The following is an 18,856-nucleotide window of genomic DNA, read 5'->3' as shown; positions in this document are numbered from 1 at the left end:
TTTTGTCAAAATTTTATTTCTAAAGAAAATTTTTGCAATATTTCATTTCTATAGAAAATTTTGTCAAAATTGTATTTCTTTAGAAAAGTTTGTCAAAATTTTATTTCTATAGAAAACTTTGTCAAAATTGTATTTCTTTATAAATTTTTGTCCAAATTGTATTTCTTTAGAAAATTTTGTCCAAATTGTATTTCTTTATAAATTTTTGTCAAAATTTTATTTCTATAGAAAATTTTGTCAAAATTGTATTTCTTTCGAAAATTTTGTCAAAATTTTATTTCTATAGAAAATTTTGTCAAAATTGTATTTCTTTAGAAAATTTTGTCAAAATTTTATTTCTATAGAAAACTTTGCAAAATTTTATTTCTATAGAAAATTTTGTCAAAATTTTATTTCTATAGAAAAATTTGTCGCAATTGTATTTCTGTAGAAACAAAATTTTTTAGAACATTTGAACAAAATTTTATTCCTATAGAAATTTTTTTCAAAATTTTATTTCTATATAAAATGTTCTAAAAATGTTTCTATTGAAAATTTTCTCAAATTTTTTTTCTATAGAAAATTTTCTCAATATTTTTGTTTTTTTTTTCTTTAGAGAATTTTGCCAAATTTTATTTCGATAGAAAATGTTGTCAAAATTTTATTTCTTTCGAAATTTTGTCAAAATTGTATTTCTTTCGAAAATTTTGTCAAAATTTTATTTCTATAGAAAATTTTGTCAAAATTGTATTTCTTTAGAAAATTTTGTCAAAATTTTATTTGTATAGAAAATTTTGTCGAAATTGTATTTCTATAGAAACAAAATTTTTCAGAACATTTGAACAAAATTTTATTCCTATAGAAAATTTTTTTCAAAATTTTATTTCTATATAAAATGTTCTAAAAATGTTTATATTGAAAATGTTCTCAAAATTTTTTTTCTATAGAAAACTTTCGCAATTATTTTTTTTTTGTTTGTGTCTTTTTTTTTAGAAAATTTTGTCAATAATTTATTTCGATAGAAAATTTTGTCAAAATTTTATTTCTATAGAAAATTTTCTCAAAAATTTTTTTTCTATAGAAAACTTTCTCAAAATTTTATGTCTATAGAAAATTTTGTCGAAATTTTATTCCTATAGAAAATTTTGTAAAAGTTTTATTTTTATAGAAAATTTTGTCAAAATTTTATTCCTATAGAAAATTTTGTCAAAATTTGTGGAGTAAATTCTACTAAAACATCAAGAATTTTACCAATCTACCAAAAAGTAAATCTAGTAGTAGTAGTTGGTAGAATTTCACCAACTGTAGCAACCGTGCTAGTAAGCGTACTGTAGAATGTCAGCTATTCGTTTTTGATATACGACATCCCATACAAACGATTATCCAACAGTGTTTTCGTTTAAAAGTAATTTTAAATAATAAAAAATCAATCATTTATTCATTTAAAATGTAAAAGAAATCAACCTTCTTTTCGCCTCTTTCAGATAGTTTGTTTATATTGCCTACTGATCTTATGGTAGGGTTTTTTTATTATCATATGTCGCCTTAGGTTACGTTGCATTTTTAGATGCTTAACCAGGCCGCCTTAAGTTGAACTAAATGAACATGTATTTATTTAAATCAATCAAAATTAAATGTTATTCAATTAAATCACAATGTAATAATGTGAAATTAAATAAAATATATTTAATTCAAGTCATCACATTGCGTTTAAAACAAAAATAAGCAGCGCCTAGGTCAGGGTATATTTAACCCATTTTAGCCGGCTGCCTAGTGGAAACGTGTTTTTCTCACACATACTTCTATTTTTACAAAATACAGACAAATAACACTATAATCAAGTTAATGATTGTGGCTCTTCTCTAAATGTATCTCTCTCTCTCTCTTCATTACTCACTCTCTCGCTATCGGTTAATGTAATGTAATGAAATTGAAAGCGAAATTCAAAACAAAATAAAACCGGAGTCTTTAGTAAATGCTGTAATACCCAGAGAGCTGATTATTTGGCGGGCTCTTGATATTGCATCACTTTGAGTGTACTCGTCTTGGTCAATAAAGCGTGACTTCATGGCAGCTTTAAAACTTACAAAGCTGGTATAAACAAATCCAACAACAATAAATGAGATTTTTATATAGAGCGTTAATGAAGTTTAAATCAATGCAAGGCGAAAACAGAAGATGAGACATTAGGCTTGCATTTTAACGAATGTTGTTGATAGTAAAGTGATGCTGACCGCAGAAAAAAATCAAACAGCATGAGAGGGATTTTCATATTTGATTGACTGTGTGTATAGTAAAGAATTGAGATTAGGTTTATTGTGGTTTTTGGTTCTCTTGTGGTTGAGAGAATACTCGTATTGTTGCTAAAACACTAACATATGGTTCAGCTTTGTTGGATAAGTAGGTCACCATAGCCGAATGGGCAAACACTGTATACATACATCAATATATGGTATACACGTACATACACATAAATATGTACGTAGATCTATGTAGTAATGTAGCATCGATAGCAGGGTTTACAATTTCATATAGAAATACAAACTAAACTCAAGTCCAAAAATATAAAAATAATCAAATGACGAACAACTAAAAATTATGTTTGCATGAAATCGGCAAAAATAAGGTTCCATGATTTTTTTTAATTGTACAAAGTTGTAAATGATGCAATCTTTAAGTTTACTGCAAATTAGTTTTGCTTCGTTTAACAATTATTTAGTAAAAATCGAATCAATTAAATCGAAACTTAGTTCGTTTAAATTTAATATAATTATTATTTTTTTAATTTTATAATTTTTATTTTTTAATTTTATTTTATAATTTTTATTTTTTTAATAAAGATAACTACTTCAAAAAATTAATTTAATTTAATTTAATTTAATTTAATTTAATTTAATTTAATTTAATTTAATTTAATTTAATTTAATTTAATTTAATTTAATTTAATTTAATTTAATTTAATTTAATTTAATTTAATTTAATTTAATTTAATTTAATTTAATTTAATTTAATTTAATTTAATTTAATTTAATTTAATTTAATTTAATTTAATTTAATTTAATTTAATTTAATTTAATTTAATTTAATTTAATTTAATTTAATTTCAAACGGACACCGTAATTCTAACACCTTTCAAATATGAAGGGTTTAACAAAAAAATGGTAACTCTGTTTCACTTACCTTCAAATCTTTAAAAAACACCGTATTACGTGCCCAATCGACTTGTGAGAAAAGATTTTGATCCAAAACTTTACACATTAATTCAAAGAGATCCACTTCAACTTGATTGTACGTTTGTTTCTGCAGCAGGGCAAAGAGTTGCGTCTGCCATTCCCTGTCATCTATTGACTGTACAAATTCCCTGATCATTGGTGATACCCTATTAAAGATTTTTGTTTGAAGAAAAAGAAAACAAAAAGAAAATTTGCAATATTTTTGTGATACGAAAATATCTCTGATACATACCTTAATGGTTCTATTATGGAATCGGCGGTACTTGAAGGATGTGTGCCCGAGTCGAAGCTAGAAACGGATAAGAGAAAGAAAAAAGAGAAGAGAACAACAAAAAGAAAAAATATGTAGGATTAATTTGTCAATATCTTGAAATTACATAGAGTGACGGTGGTTTAAAACAGTGATCGATTTTCTTTCCAAGGGGTTATATATTCCAACATTTTGGACCAATAAGGCAAAGAGAAACTATTCTTAGATTTTTTTTTTTTTCAAAACAACAACAAACAAAAACATTGCCTTCTCTTTTTTTACCCCAGATTTTAATGCTCCTTTAAACCAAACACTCTTTACATTTTTATCTGAGTTGTCTGTAAGCGAATGTATTTTTGTGTAAGAGATCTTTTTTTCCAACTATACCACAATTTTGATTCGCTGGCACTTTGTAGGGACCCGGTGCCAGTATCATGACAATTACTGCCACCACCACTGCCACTGCCAACGCGGCTGATGCCATCACTTGTGTTGTTATTATTATTGCTGCCATTATTACCGCCGCTGCCAACTCCTCCTCCACCGCCGCCGCCTCCACCACCTCCGCCAGCTCCACTACTGCCATTCAAGGGCGTAGCTATCACACCGGTGCTAGCATTAACCTGACCTAAGGCAATAGCAATGGGGCTGGGTGATGAGTCGGGTGATTGTGTTAGAGAGGATACCTGCAAAAGAGAACAAACAAAAAAAAAACGAAAAAAGAGATTAATATGGTAAGACATATTAAGAGCACATAGCAGCATATGTAAGAGAAAAAGAAGAGTCCTGAATGGGTAAAGAAGAGAAGTTGAAGCACAAATAAAGAAAAAAAAAGGGTTTTTCTTGTGGTTTCAATCCAGAAATTATCTCGATACAAAATTTATATAAATTTATATATTTATAAGTTTGTAATTATTATAATAAGTATGTAATGTCCATTCATATTGTTCAGATTTTTTTAAATGTTGCCCTCAAAACAGAACAGAAAAATCGCCTATACTTTACCAACTAAAATCTTAATTGAATTAGAAAAAAACTATTCAAATAAAAAATTATTTCATTCAATAAATTTTTAAATCAAACTAAAACTCAAGCCTATAGAGAAAAATAATTTTTGGGTTCAATGGCGACAATAATTGATCCATTTAATTATACCCTGCGCCACACTGTGGATCAGGGTATTATAAGTTAGTGCATATGTTTGCAACACCCAGAAGGAGACGAGATAGACACATGGTGTCTTTGGCAAAAATGCTCAGGGTGGGCTCCTGAGTCGATATAGCCATGTCCGTCTGTCCGTCTGTCCGTGAACACATTTTTGTAATCAAAGTCTAGGTCGCAGTTTTAGTCCAATCGACTTCAAATTTGGCACAAGTATATGTTTTAGCTCAGAATAGAACCCTATTGATTTTGGAAGAAATCGGTTCAGATTTAGATATAGCTCCCATATATATCTTTCGCCCGATATGGACTTATATGGCCCCAGAAGCCAGAGTTTTACCCTAATTTGCTTAAACTTTTGCACAAGAAGAACAATTAGTACCATAGTAAAGTGTGCCAAATTTTATTGAAATCGGTTCAGATTTAGATATAGCTCCCATATATATCTTTCGCCCGATATGGACTAATATGGTCCCAGAAGCCAGAGTTTTACCCTAATTTGCTTAAACTTTTGCACAAGATGAACAATTAGTACTATAGTCAAGTGTACCAAATTTTACTGAAATCGGTTCAGATTTAGATATAGCTCCCATATATATCTTTCGCCCGATATGGACTAATATGGTCCCAGAAGCCAGAGTTTTACCCCAATTGGGTTGAAATTTTGCACTAGGAGTACAATTAGTAGTGTAGTCAAGTGTGCCAAATTTTATTGAAATCGGTTCAGATTTAGATATAGCTCCCATATATAGCTTTCGCCCGATTTACACTCATATGACCACAGAGGCCAATTTTTAACTCCGATTTAGTTGAAATTTTGCACATGGAGTAGAATTAGCATTGTAGCTATGCATGCCAAATTTGGTTGAAATCGGTTCAGATTTAGATATAGCTCCCATATATATCTTTCGCCCGATATGGACTAATACCGTCCCAGAAGCCAGAGTTTTACCCTAATTTGCTTAAACTTTTGCACAAGAAGAACAATTACTATTATAGTCAAGTGTGCCAAATTTTACTGAAATCGATTCAGATTTAGATATAGCTCCCATATATATCTTACGCCCGATATGGACTAATATGGTCCCAGAAGCCAGAGTTTTACCCCAATTGGGTTGAAATTTTGCACTAGGAGTACAATTAGTAGTGTAGTCAAGTGTGCCAAATTTTATTGAAATCGGTTCAGATTTAGATATAGCTCCCATATATATCTTTCGCCCGATATGGACTAATATGGTCCCAGAAGCCAGAGTTTTACCCCAATTGGGTTGAAATTTTGCACTAGGAGTACAATTAGTAGTGTATTCAAGTGTGCCAAATTTTAGATATAGCTCCCATATATATGTTTTTCTGATTTCGACAAAAATGGTCAAAATACCAACATTTTCCTTGTAAAATCGCCACTGCTTTGTAGAAAAGTTGTAAAAATGACTCTAATTTTCCTAAACTTCTAATACATATATATCGAGCGATAAATCATAAATAAACTTTTGCGAAGTTTCCTTAAAATTGCTTCAGATTTAAATGTTTCCCATATTGTTTTTACTAACATTGTGTTCCACCCTAGTGCATTAGCCGACTTAAATTTTGAGTCTATAGATTTTGTAGAAGTCTATCAAATTCTATCGATCGAATGATATTTAAATGTATGTATTTGGGACAAACCTTTATATATAGCCCCCAACACATTTGACCGATGTGATATTGTATCGAAAATTTAGATCTACAAAGTGGTGCAGGGTATAATATAGTCGGCCCCGCCCGACTGTAGACTTTCCTTACTTGTTTTTATTTGATTAAATTTCATTGATTAATTTCGTAAGTGAAGATAACACACATATTTTTCTGTGTACGATGATCTAACAACGATCTGCTCCTTATAAGAATATGAGGCATAGTCCAGAATGATAAAAAAAAAATGTACTATATACTGAATAAAATATCTACCCAATATTAACGATACATTTTATTTCATAATTTGCTTTGTTTTTTATTAAATTTACGACCCTAGACATTGATATTTGCGGCCCTCTGTTAAAATCGTATGCCTTTGAAGTAAGAAAAATGTCCCTTAAATTAAGGAAAAATTAGATTAAATAAATTTTGTCAAAGTCTTATTTCTATAGAAAATTTTGTCAACATTTTATTTCTATAGAAAATTTTGTCAAAATTTTATTTCTATAGAAAATTTTGTCAGTCTTATTTCTATAGAAAATTTTGTCAAAATTTTATTTCTATAGAAAATTTTGTCAAAATTTTATTTCTATAGAAAATTTTGTCAAAATTTTGTTGCTATAGAAAATTTTGTCAAAATTTTATTTTTATAGAAAATTTTGTCAAAATTTTATTTCTATAGAAAATTTTGTCAAAATTTTATTTCTAAAGAAAATTTTGTCAAAATTTTATTGCTGTAGAAAATTTTGTCAAAATTTTATTTTTATAGAAAATTTTGTCAAAATTTTATTTCTATAGAAAATTTTGTCAAAATTTTATTTTTATAGAAAATTTTGTCAAAATTTTATTTCTATAGAAAATTTTGTCAAAATTTTATTTCTATGGAAAATTTTGTCAAAATTTTATTTCTATAGAAAATTTTGTCAACATTTTATTTCTATAGAAAATTTTGTCAAAATTTTATTTCTATAGAAAATTTTGTCAAAGTTTTATTTTGATAGAAAATTTGGTCTAAATTTTATTTCTATAGAAAAATTTGCCAAAGTTTTATTTTGATAGAAAATTTTGTCTAAATTTTATTTCTATAGAAAATTTTGTCAAAATGTGAAAAAAATGATAATTAGGTCTAATAAATTTTTTTTAATTTGTCGAAAAATATTTACTTATATTTGTGAAATCGAGGTGATATCGGCATTTATAATATATTTTAGTAAAACTTTTCTAAAATTGTCCAAAATTTTCATTCCTGGTGGGTTCACTGATTTTTGAGTGTAGATTTATTCATACATGCAAAGAAACAAAAAAAAAAACGTTTGGAAACGTGTACCGAAAACGTTTTTATTTTGTTAGAGTTTTTTGAATTGCTTCGAAAATTTTAAACTTATATCACCAAAAAAATTCGTTTGTTACAATATTTTTATTTTTTCAATAAATAAAAAAATATTTTTGAATCAACAACACGGTCCATTCGTTTAAATCAAGCACTGTTCTTTTCTGACTGTAAGTCTTTAATAAGACACATTTTACAGTCCATAGTAAAAATTTAATCAAGTAGTATGTAATGTTGAAAAAAAATTTTTTTTTGGTGTTCTGTCGAAGCAGGGATCGAACCCACGACCCTTGGCATGCAAGGCGGACGTAGCTACTACTGTATGTTTCTGTTAAATAAAGTTTGTTTAATTGGCTCGTGGGCGCCGCAAGCTATGCTATATAAATATAACTTATATGGATAATTGAAGCACGACCCTTGGCTTGCAAGGCGAACGTAGCTACCACTGCTCCATGGTGCCCAACTAAATGTATGTTTCTGTTAAATAAAGTTTGTTTAATCGGCTCGTGGGCGCCGCAAGCTATGCTATATAAATATAACTTATATGGATAACTGCCTATTGATGACAATAACAGCAACATAGCTCAATGGAATATATTATTTCAACCGTCGAACGGAACGGACGTGTTTTTTTAATAGCGGATAAAATCATCGTAATAAGTACCTACTACGAATTTCAAGTGTGGTGGGATATTAGGCCACCATGCAGAGAAATTCAAAGACATCCACTGGGTTGCTAACTTCAGGGCCCAGTGGACGGGTATCGACTGGAGTTATAAATTTGGGCAATGACCAAGAGTTAGGCCCAATTAGTCGACCTGTAGACGGGTCGACAGGTGGCGACAATTTGACAAGTCGGACCTTTTCCAAGGTAACGGCATCAAAAGGAGGTAATCCCTCACGAAAGAGATTCAAAGAACGCAGAAATGCTTTGTTTATCCTAAAGAAATTAGGATCAGTCGACCCAAGCACGTTGTCGGCTAAACAAAGCGATTCCTTAAAATGGGCTCAAGGAATTCTTGAGGCTGGAAAAAGGGAACGATCACCGGATGAGCTGCCATCCTCCAAAAGGGATCAACGATCGTTTGCCTCAGTTGCTAAAGACAGCCTTGTGATGGCTATCATAAATAAAGGAGCATTGGACGGTATGGTTCCAAAGCAAAAATGGGGGGAAATTGAGAATGCTTTGTCTGGCGTCTACTCACAGGTGCTGGAAAAGTTTCCCGGCCCAGATCCTCGACACCAAGAGGCTGGTTGGTATCAAGGACGATTTAAGCTAGTCGCATTTGAGGACCAGAGGTCTATAGAATGTTTTAAAGCTGCTCTGATACTAATTGGTGAAGTTTGGGAAGGAGCTGCCTTAGAGTTAGTCGAGAAGAAAGACATACCGGCTAGACCAAGAGCACATGCGTGGATACCTGCAAACCCTCCTGACCCTGAATCTATTTTAAATAGACTGAAACAATGCAATCCAGATCTTCCAACAGCTGATTGGAAGGTTGGCCGTTTGGATGAAGTGGATGGGCCACGACGGCATGCAGTGTTTATATTGAACACTCAGTCTTTGCCACATCTAGCAAAGTCTCAGGGCCGTGTATGTTATGGCTTTCATTATATCCAAATGAAGGTGTATAAAAACGATCAGCTAAAGGATTCAGAAATGGACAAGCCTCTGTCTGAATCAGAAGTAAGCGGATCCTCTTGCGAAGTCGAGGAGGATACCAAAACATTTGAAGACATGGATAGATACCGTATGCGTGAGGAGGCTTCTACTGCCTCAGAACTCACCAAAGTTGAACCTATGGTTATTGCGAGAGTCACGGATATCTCTGAAGAGGACATTCTTGATGACTCGATTGAAGCGGCTGATGTGACGGTTGTTGAAAATCTCGATGGTCCTACGGATCCTCCAGATAAATCTTCATCATTGTAAGGCTGCATGTGCTGCCTTAAAAGTTCTCCTGATGAAAGGGGACATAGATATAGTTCTTATTCAAGAACCATATGTTTATAAAAACAAAATATGTGAATTAAGTACTCCGGGGTTCAAACTATTGCAGTATACTGGTAATGATGTAAATCGAGCCTGTATAATTGCTAAAAACGAGCTCAACTTGTTTCTGCTTCCTTCAATGTGCAATACAGACACTGTCGTTGCAAGTTTAGAAATAGCCAAATGCAAATATTGGGTATCTTCGGTCTACATGGGACATGACAGGGAGATGCCTCCATATGCCGTTAAGACCTTAGTGGAGGAGTCACTGAAAACAAAGACGAAACTCATTATGGGATGCGATGCGAATGCACATCATAGTATATGGGGAAGTAGTGATACTAATGCAAGGGGAGAGTCGCTAATAGAGTTTATTTTGCGTACTAATCTGGTAGTTTGCAACAAGGGAGATGTCCCAACCTTTGTCACTAAAAACAGGCAAGAGGTTTTGGACATCACCTTGGCCTCGCAAGAACTGAATGAAATGATATCTGAGTGGCAGGTTTTAAGTGAACACAGCTTCTCAGATCATCGCTACATCAGTTTCAAATTTGATGTTCATATCACCAAGATCATATTTCCGCCAAATGTTAGGAAAGCTGACTGGAATAGGTATAGGGAATCGTTCAATATGATGATACCGGAAATAACAGAGACAAATATGAGAAATGTGCAAGATATCGAACACGCAGTGGAGCGGATTACTAAGGCCTTCAACATCTCACTGAAAGCTGCATGCCCTAGAGGAAAGCCAAGGGGGAAACATAGACCACCATGGTGGTCTACGGAATTAAGTAATATGAGGAAATCCTGCAGGAAGCTCTTTAACAAGGCAAAGTCCACCAGAGCCCCTGAGGACTGGGACGCTTACAAGAAGAATCTGAGAGGATACAAGCGAGAACTGAGAAAAGCTCAGCATAACTCTTGGAATGCTTACTGCAGCAGTATTGAGAATACGTCCGAGGCTTCCAGACTACGGAAGGTTCTAGCATCCACCAACTCCGCTCCAGGTTTCATTAAAACATCGGAGGGCAATTGGACAACGTCCAGTGAGGAGACGCTGGAGGTACTATTGGACACACATTTTCCTGGAAATCAGACGGTTGAACCATGTACTGGCGGTGCCACAGTTGCTCAGCGGTCGTTTCCTGTCGAGGAAATTGTATCGGAAACTAGAATAAGATGGGCGCTAAATAGCTTTGGACCATTCAAATCCCCTGGACCTGATGGAATTACTCCGGCGGAGTTACAAGCTGTAACTGACAAAATTATCCCCTGGTTGTCGGTGATATATAAAGGATGTATCAACTTATCATATATCCCAGGAAAGTGGAGGGAAACAAAAGTCGTTTTCATACCTAAAGCAGGGCGAAGGATTTCCGACCAATCAGCTTATCCTCATTCCTACTTAAGACTCTGGAGAGGATGATAGATATTTATCTTAGAACTAGCATCGATTCAAGTTTGTTCTCGAAACGACAGCATGCATACTCGAAGGGCAGGTCTACTGAGACCGCACTACATGAACTAGTTAGCTTTATTGAAAGCTCACTATCTGTCAAAGAATACACAATCGTGGCGTTTCTAGACATCGAAGGGGCGTTCAATAATGTCCATCCGAGCTCGATATTAAATGGACTGACAACTCTGAATGTTGATCCATGTATACTCAGGCTGTTAGACGAACTGCTAATGAAGAGACGTATTTCAGCCACACTAGGACAAGCAAACATACAAAAGTATGTGAACAGAGGCACTCCCCAAGGAGGAGTTCTATCACCTCTTCTTTGGAATGTTGCTATAAATAGCCTTCTGGTTACTCTAGAAAAAGAAAGGATAAAAGTGGTGGCATACGCAGATGATGTAGCTCTGGCAGTCAGTGGAAAATTCCCATCCACAATCAGAGATATTATTCAGAGGGCCCTCCGGATGACTGAACAATGGGCGAAAGACAATGGTCTTGGGGTAAATCCTGCAAAGACAGAATTAGTCATGTACTGCAAAGATCGCAAAACTCCCACGGTTAGGCCTATTTCCTTAGGGGGTATTGAAATTCCCTTTGGTGAGTATGCAAAATACCTTGGCGTTATTTTGGACAGGAAGCTGAACTTTAAGCTTAATATTGAAGAGAGGACGAGGAAGGCAACTGTAGCTTTGTACTCGTGCAAAAAGGCAATAGGAAAAAAGTGGGGACTAAAACCAAAAATTGTGCATTGGCTATACACGGCAGTGGTTAGACCTATAATGCTATATGGTGTTGTAGTCTGGTGGCCGGCACTTCAGAAACCGACTGGTTTAGATAAAGTTCAGCGTATGGCGTGTTTGTGTATTTCAGGCGCATTCAGCAAGACAGGAACAAATTCCCTTAATGTCATGCTGCATCTATTGCCTTTAGACATTTTGGCCAAACAGTCAGCTGCAACAACGGCTGTGCGGTTGCGCGAACTATCGCTGTGGTCGGAAAAAGGTTACGGTCACAGTTCTGTCCTCAAAATAATGCCAGATGTACCTAACGTAGTGGATTACACTTTGGCGAGTCCACTTTTCGACAAAAAGTTTGAGACTCTAATCCCCAACAGTGAGGCGTGGTGCACACAGACCCCGGGGAATAAAGAATATATAGATTTCTACACTGATGGCTCCAAATTGGATGGACAAGTGGGGTTCGGAGTATATTCTAATGATCTGGAACTTCAAATAGCGAAAAGATTACCTAATCACTGTAGTGTTTTTCAGGCTGAAATATTAGCAATAAGAGAGGTGGCGAATTGGCTGAGAAGTAATGTTCCAAAAAATGTGGGCATTAATATATACTCAGACAGTCAACCTGCAATAAAATCCTTGGACTCTGTGTTCCTCAACTCGAAAACGGCCATCGATTGCCGCAAATCTCTCAATGAGATGGCTGAGCAGTACAATATTCACCTAATATGGGTGCCTGGCCATAGGAACATACCGGGGAACTGCGAAGCGGATGAGTTGGCAAGGCTAGGGACTACCTTACATATTCCAGGGGAACTAGAATTTGTTGGTATGCCCCTAGCTACCTGCACGCTCATGCTGCGTGAGAAGGCTGTTATGATGGCAAATGTTCGATGGGAGAATTGCAAGGGTTGTAACGACACCAAGCAAATATGGCCCCATTTCAACTTAAACCGCACACTAGATATGCTAATGTTCTCGAGACGTCAGATATCACTCCTGATATCTGCTATAACGGGTCGCTGCCTGATAGGAGATTTTGCAAAAACTATTGGCGCGAAGTATAATGACTATTGTATGAGCTGTCATGATGCGGAGGAAAAAGAATCAATTAAACACCTCTTGTGTGAGTGTCCTGCATTTTGTGTAAAGCGCAAGCAACTTTTAGGAGCATATAGCTTCGGATTACTGGCGGATCTGGAAAACGTTAACTTAAGCAGTCTGCTAATGTTTTTGGAAGAATCTGGTTGGTTCAACAAAGAAAAATAATCAAGAAGGTTCAGCGGTTAAAACTAGAAGTGCCCATATGTAATAGGTACTTTTAGTTAATGTGGTATCACAATGGACTGAATAGTCTAAGTGAGCCTGAATCTTAATCGGGCTGCCACTTTAACCTAACCTAACCTAACCTAGCTCAATGGATAGTGTGTTGGCTTACAAATTGCATGGTTCGCGGTTCGAGTCTCCGTCCAGGCGAAAGGTAAAATTTAACGCCAAGAAATAGTGGTCATAGACCCATCTTTTAGTATACCGATCGGCTTAGAATTAAATTCTGAGTCGATTTAGCGATGTCCGTCCGTCTGTCTGTATATGTAATTTTGTGCACAAAGTACAGCTCGCAATTTAAGTCCGATCGTCCTCAAATTTGGCATAGGGCCGTTTCTTGGGAAAGAGACAATCGCTATTGGTTTTGGAAAAAATCGGTTCAGATTTAGATATAGCTGCCATATATATTTATCCCCGATTTGGTCATAGTTAGCGTGTTTATCAACCGATTTTCTTGAAATACCGTACATCCAAATATTTGATGAATCTCGAAAATCATGCAAAATATCAGCCAAATCGATTCAGATTTAGATATAGCTCCCATATATATCTTCAGTCCGATTTAAATTTTAATTCTAGAGATTTTGTAGAAGTAAAAAAATTTGTCTCCTTTATATAGCTTCAAGGCCGTAGCCAGGATTTTAATTCGGGGGGGGGGGGGTTCAACTTAAAAAAAAAATATTCATATAATCTCATGTGTAGAAAATTTTATTTATGCATAGGTATGTATACAATATTTTCATAATATTAAATTGAGCCGACGGGCTTTTTGGGCAGCAAATAAATCAATGACTTCTTCAGTCGGCACATTTATTCGGCGATAAACCGACATTAATGCCAATCCTTTGAGTCTACTCTCGCTAGTCGAATTTCTAAGATACGTCTTTAATCTCTTCATTGTTGAAAATGAGCGTTCGGATGAGCACGTAGTAACTGCAGGGATGGAAAATGCAGTACTATAGTACTTTTTTCAAACTTTTTCACCCCGGTCAGTACCGTAGTACCCCGCGAATGATTTTGTGTAGACATTTTTGAGTCGATATCAGATTTATGGTACAATAGCTTTGACAAAATATTTTAATATTTTGAGAAAGTCTTTATCAACCTTATTTGCTAATAGTCTTTTACAAATATGGCAAAACAGACATGTTCATGTGGGAAGAAAATCTCGATTTTGTAAAAGACATAGTCAAACACAGGATTTTATTGAACTTGAAGAATGTTTTAGTCGAAAAAAGAATGCGATTCTATATTATCGATTTTTTATTTCGGTAGAAAATGTTGTCAAAATTTTATTTCTATATAGAATTTTTGCAAAATTTTATTTTTATAGAAAATTTTGACAAAATTTTATTTCAATTGAAAATTTTGTAAAAATTTTATTTCTACAGGAAATTTTTGCAAAATTTTATTTCTATAGAAAAAATTTTGCAAATTTTTTTTCTATAGATTTTTTTTGCAAAATTTTATTTATATAGAAAATTTTGTCAAAATTTTATTTATATAGAAAATTTTGTCAAAATTTTATTTCTATATATTTTTGCAAAATTTTATTTCTATAGAGAACATTTTGCAAAATTTTTTTTCTATAGAATTATTTTTGCAAAATTTTATTTCTATAGAAAATTTTTGCAAAATTTTATTTATATAGAAAATTTTGTCAAAATTTTATTTTCTTTAAATTTCAGTCTCTTGACAATAATCTTCCAGTGAAATGTTTGTTGAAATTTAGTAAAAAGTACCTTTCCGCTCAAAAAATACCTTTTTTGTACTTTCTTAAAAATTGTATTTTCCATCCCTGAGTAACTGACAAAGTGACCCAAATTTTTAAAAGAATGTGCACGCTTGGAAATATCTCTTTATTGCTTCCATCGCTGAATTAGGCAGGTTCTTTTCGCAGGTTTTGCGCCATTTCATTTACACATGTGTGTTTGGCTGTTTCGTTGTTGTTGCAATGGCCAAACAAAGCGAGTCATGTTCACAAAAAGAACAACAAACACACATAAAAAGCAGAAATACATTTTCCAAAAATGAAATTTGTGGTGCTAGAACAAAAATAATTAGTTTTTTTCGACCGTCGTTTGACGGGCTTTTCAACTAGTATTCTATGATTTATACAAGTTTTATAGGTAAGCGTTTTTCAAAATAAAACCTCCAGCTTTTCTTCAACATCTTCGATAAAATTTTTCTATGCAACTAAAAATATATATTTATTTATATAATAATATTCATTCATATCGGGGAGGGGGGGTTTGACCCCCCTCATCCCCCCCCCCCCCTTGAATACGGCCTTGTATAGCTTCCAGCAAATGTGAAGTAGTTGAGATGGTAACACAAATGTTGGCCTACATAGGGGTGAAGGGTATAATATAGTCGGCCCCGCCCGACTTTAGACTTTACTTACTTGTTTGAGTTAGTCTTTATGAAATTGTTTTTACATCTTGGAAATGAGTAAACGTTTATCACAAAAAGAATATACTTTTCTTCCAAATAAACTTCCTTACAGCGAAAAGCAAATGAGAAACGAACTTTGTTTGTCTAGAATTTCGTTTGGGAGGAAAACAATATTTTTTTGCGTGTATATCTCAAAAAGAAATAGGAAAATTCGATCAAATAAATCTACATTCCATTTTAAAAATTTTAAAATTAAAGTTCGGTTGCTTCCTCCAAATATTTTTCTTGAATTTTTGTCGGTATTTAATACCATCCGAAATTTGACATTTGTTGCAAAAATCTAGACATGATAAGCCTTGTCTTATTTTGATTATCTCAAAACAAATAAAAGTTTAATGATTTGTTAAAAAAAAAAAAATAAGTACCGAAAATTAGCAATTTTTTATCGCCATTGTAAAAGGTTTCGAAACGTGCCTTAAGTGTAATTCCCCTCTCATTTAACATTTTAATCTAATAAATCCTCTCTTCTTATAACTTATCACCTCTTTGATGAATGTCTCACCACTACCTAAAAATAAATCACCAAAAATACAACTGCAACAACAATCAAAACAATAAACTAGTGATTAAACTATTGTCCTACTTTTCCATAGAGATGCTGTGTGGCTTTGCCTATGCTTGTGATTGGTGGTTATGTTTTGCATCTTTATTTGAATAACAACAACAACAAGAACAACGCCAAATAGTGATACAAAGACAACATCAACAAAAATATATAGAAAAATGGGTCAATGTCAAGGTCATTTATATGGATTTCATTAGACTGTTAGTAGCTATTCTTGACCACAAGTATTTTTGTTTTAAGTATGGAACGAGATTAAAATGATAAGATTCGTAAAGATGTGATGGGATTTATACAGTTATTATATACACGCAAAGAAAACTTACTTTCTCTCCCAAATAAAATTAGAGACAAAGGAAATTCTCTTCTGTTATGAGGCAAATAAATCCTAATTGATGTTAAGCATAACTGTAATGGCTACTCATTTGTTTTTATTTGGTTTTTAGGTTGTTAGTTTTTTATTTGTTTCAAACTTTGTTGATCAATAAATAAAAATATTCGTTCATTTGATAGACATTTTCTATGTCCATCCGTTGGTTTTAGTTTTGGCTAATTGATGTGCAAAATAAATGGATTCACTTCGAATATGGTGTAGAGTAATATTTTTGACAAGCATACACACAGATAAGAAAAGTGATCACCTCAAACATTATGCTCCTAAAACCTATTGGAGGCGCGGCGTATATTCCCTTCATAATATTGAATTTTGTTTTTTTTGATACAATTAACCCTCTGTAGCTGATATGGTCTAATTTTAACAATATAATTGACGTGGGGTCCAGCAGACCTCATTTCTAAACTGATATCCTACGTTAACATTTCTGATCAAAAAGTTTTTGGCCATATTTTCCATAAAAACATATGACTATTAAGCAAAGACTGACCGATATGCGAGCTTAAAGAGAAAAGGTACTGAGAGCAGAGAGATTCGTACTTTAGGAAGATACGTACGAAAATTTATTTTGCGCTGTCTGTCAGGCTACGACGTCAGCTACAGAGGGTTAAAAGAGGACATCTCTAAAAAGGCGATAATTTTCGTGAGACATTTGATATAAACAATATAATCACATTAAAATTAATATCTCATAAGTGAACCCCTCTTACACTGAAAAAAACAGTGAAACCACTAGGAAGAAAACTTTTGGCTAATTTTAGAAAATTTTGAATATTTTTAGAAATTTTTGACTAAACAGTATCACTCCGATATCATAAAAGTTAGTAACTATTTTTCGATAAATTCAAAAAAAATTTATTAGACATAAATAAATGTTTTCACTTGATAAAGAAAATTTTGTAGTTTGAAGGAAAAATTTGTAGTTAAAAATTGCAAGAATGTCTTTAGTGATATACGAAGTTCATGATGGACGCATTTGTAATAAAATTTACAAATTTAAAGAAATAATGAACTATTTTGTAAAAAAAAAAAATAATAAGAATTTAGTAAATCTTTATGCTTAATTTGTGTATAATTTTTTTTTTTTTTTTTTTTTTTTTTTTTTTTTTTTTTTTTTTAGTTAATTTAACTATCGTACATAAAAAATTATTAGAGTAAAGGAAACTTTCTCCAAACATAATAATTCCATGAACTAAACTAAAGTTAAATTGGCTTTAGAGAAATAGAGAGTTCACTTTTTTTTTTTTTTTTTTTTTTTTTTTTGTGTATTGTGCATTTTTGAGAGGTTTCACTCGTATATATTTAACACAGAGAAACCTCTCTGCCCTCTCTCTCTCTCTCTCGTTCTATATCACTTGATATTCAATAACTATGACTTTGTAATTGGTTGAGAGTAATTTTGTGAGAGAGGGAGAGAGTGTTAGAGATAGCACACATAACCAGTGTTGCCAATTTAGCTAGATCTAGCCATTTGTGATGTTGAGTTGCTAGAAAAATTCCTAAAATTGCAATTAACTTGAAATTTTCGAAAAATTTAAAATAACGATTTTATTTACCATTTACCCCCATTTTCATAAAGCTCCGTTAGTGTTCCGTTAGGGAGCCACCGTGGTGCAATGGTTAGCATGCCCGCCTTGCATACACAAGGTCGTGGGTTCGATTCCTGCTACGACCGAACACCAAAAAGTTTTTCAGCGGTGGATTATCCCACCTCAGTAATGCTGGTGACATTTCTGAGGGTTTCAAAGCTTCTCTAAGTGGTTTCACTAGAATGTGGAACGCCGTTCGGACTCGGCTATAAAAAGGAGGTCCCTTGTCATTGAGTTTAACAGGGAATCGGGCAGCACTCAGTGATAAGAGAGAAGTTCACCACTGTGGTATCACAATGGACTGAATAGTCTAAGTGAGCCTGATACATCGGGCTGCCACATAACCTAACCTAACCTAACCTAGTGTTCCGTTAACTAACCAACTTTTAAACCGTATTATGGACGAAGCTGTCATCTTGCCTTTATATTCCATAGGCCAATTAGGAGCTTAACTGACGAAAATTGTTCAGTTAAAGTTAGCCGGAGAGAAGATATTTGCAATTTGCTTTCTGTTAACTGGCAGTTAAAGCCTAACGGAGCTACATGAAAATTGCCGTTACTGTATTTCTTTTATTATACCCTCCATCATAGATGTAATGCATCGACATATTTATCTAATACCCTTTAAAATATATGTATATATTTTGTGTCGTACACAAAAAAAAAAATTCTGATTCAATCACGAAATTAATTGATCCAATTAATTTTT

At 33.3% G+C, this 18,856-nt stretch overlaps 1 protein-coding gene across 3 annotated transcripts in view; it reads right to left on the bottom strand.

Moving 5' to 3' along the window:
• Positions 1–18,856, bottom strand: part of ftz-f1 (ftz transcription factor 1) — a 238,294-nt gene that overhangs the window by 14,722 nt on the left and 204,716 nt on the right. For all 3 annotated transcript variants that reach the window (XM_075303357.1, XM_075303356.1, XM_075303358.1), the window contains 3 exons: positions 3,850–4,148; positions 3,445–3,501; positions 3,160–3,358 (listed from right to left, as the gene is read on the bottom strand). In XM_075303357.1, the coding sequence (XP_075159472.1) occupies positions 3,160–3,358; positions 3,445–3,501; positions 3,850–4,148 (555 nt within the window). The remainder of the gene's footprint in view (positions 1–3,159; positions 3,359–3,444; positions 3,502–3,849; positions 4,149–18,856) is intronic.

The sequence above is a fragment of the Haematobia irritans genome, chromosome 4 (assembly GCF_050003625.1).
Source record: "Haematobia irritans isolate KBUSLIRL chromosome 4, ASM5000362v1, whole genome shotgun sequence".
In the NCBI taxonomy this organism is placed as follows: domain Eukaryota; kingdom Metazoa; phylum Arthropoda; class Insecta; order Diptera; family Muscidae; genus Haematobia; species Haematobia irritans.
This window is presented reverse-complemented; position numbering and strand designations above follow the sequence as displayed.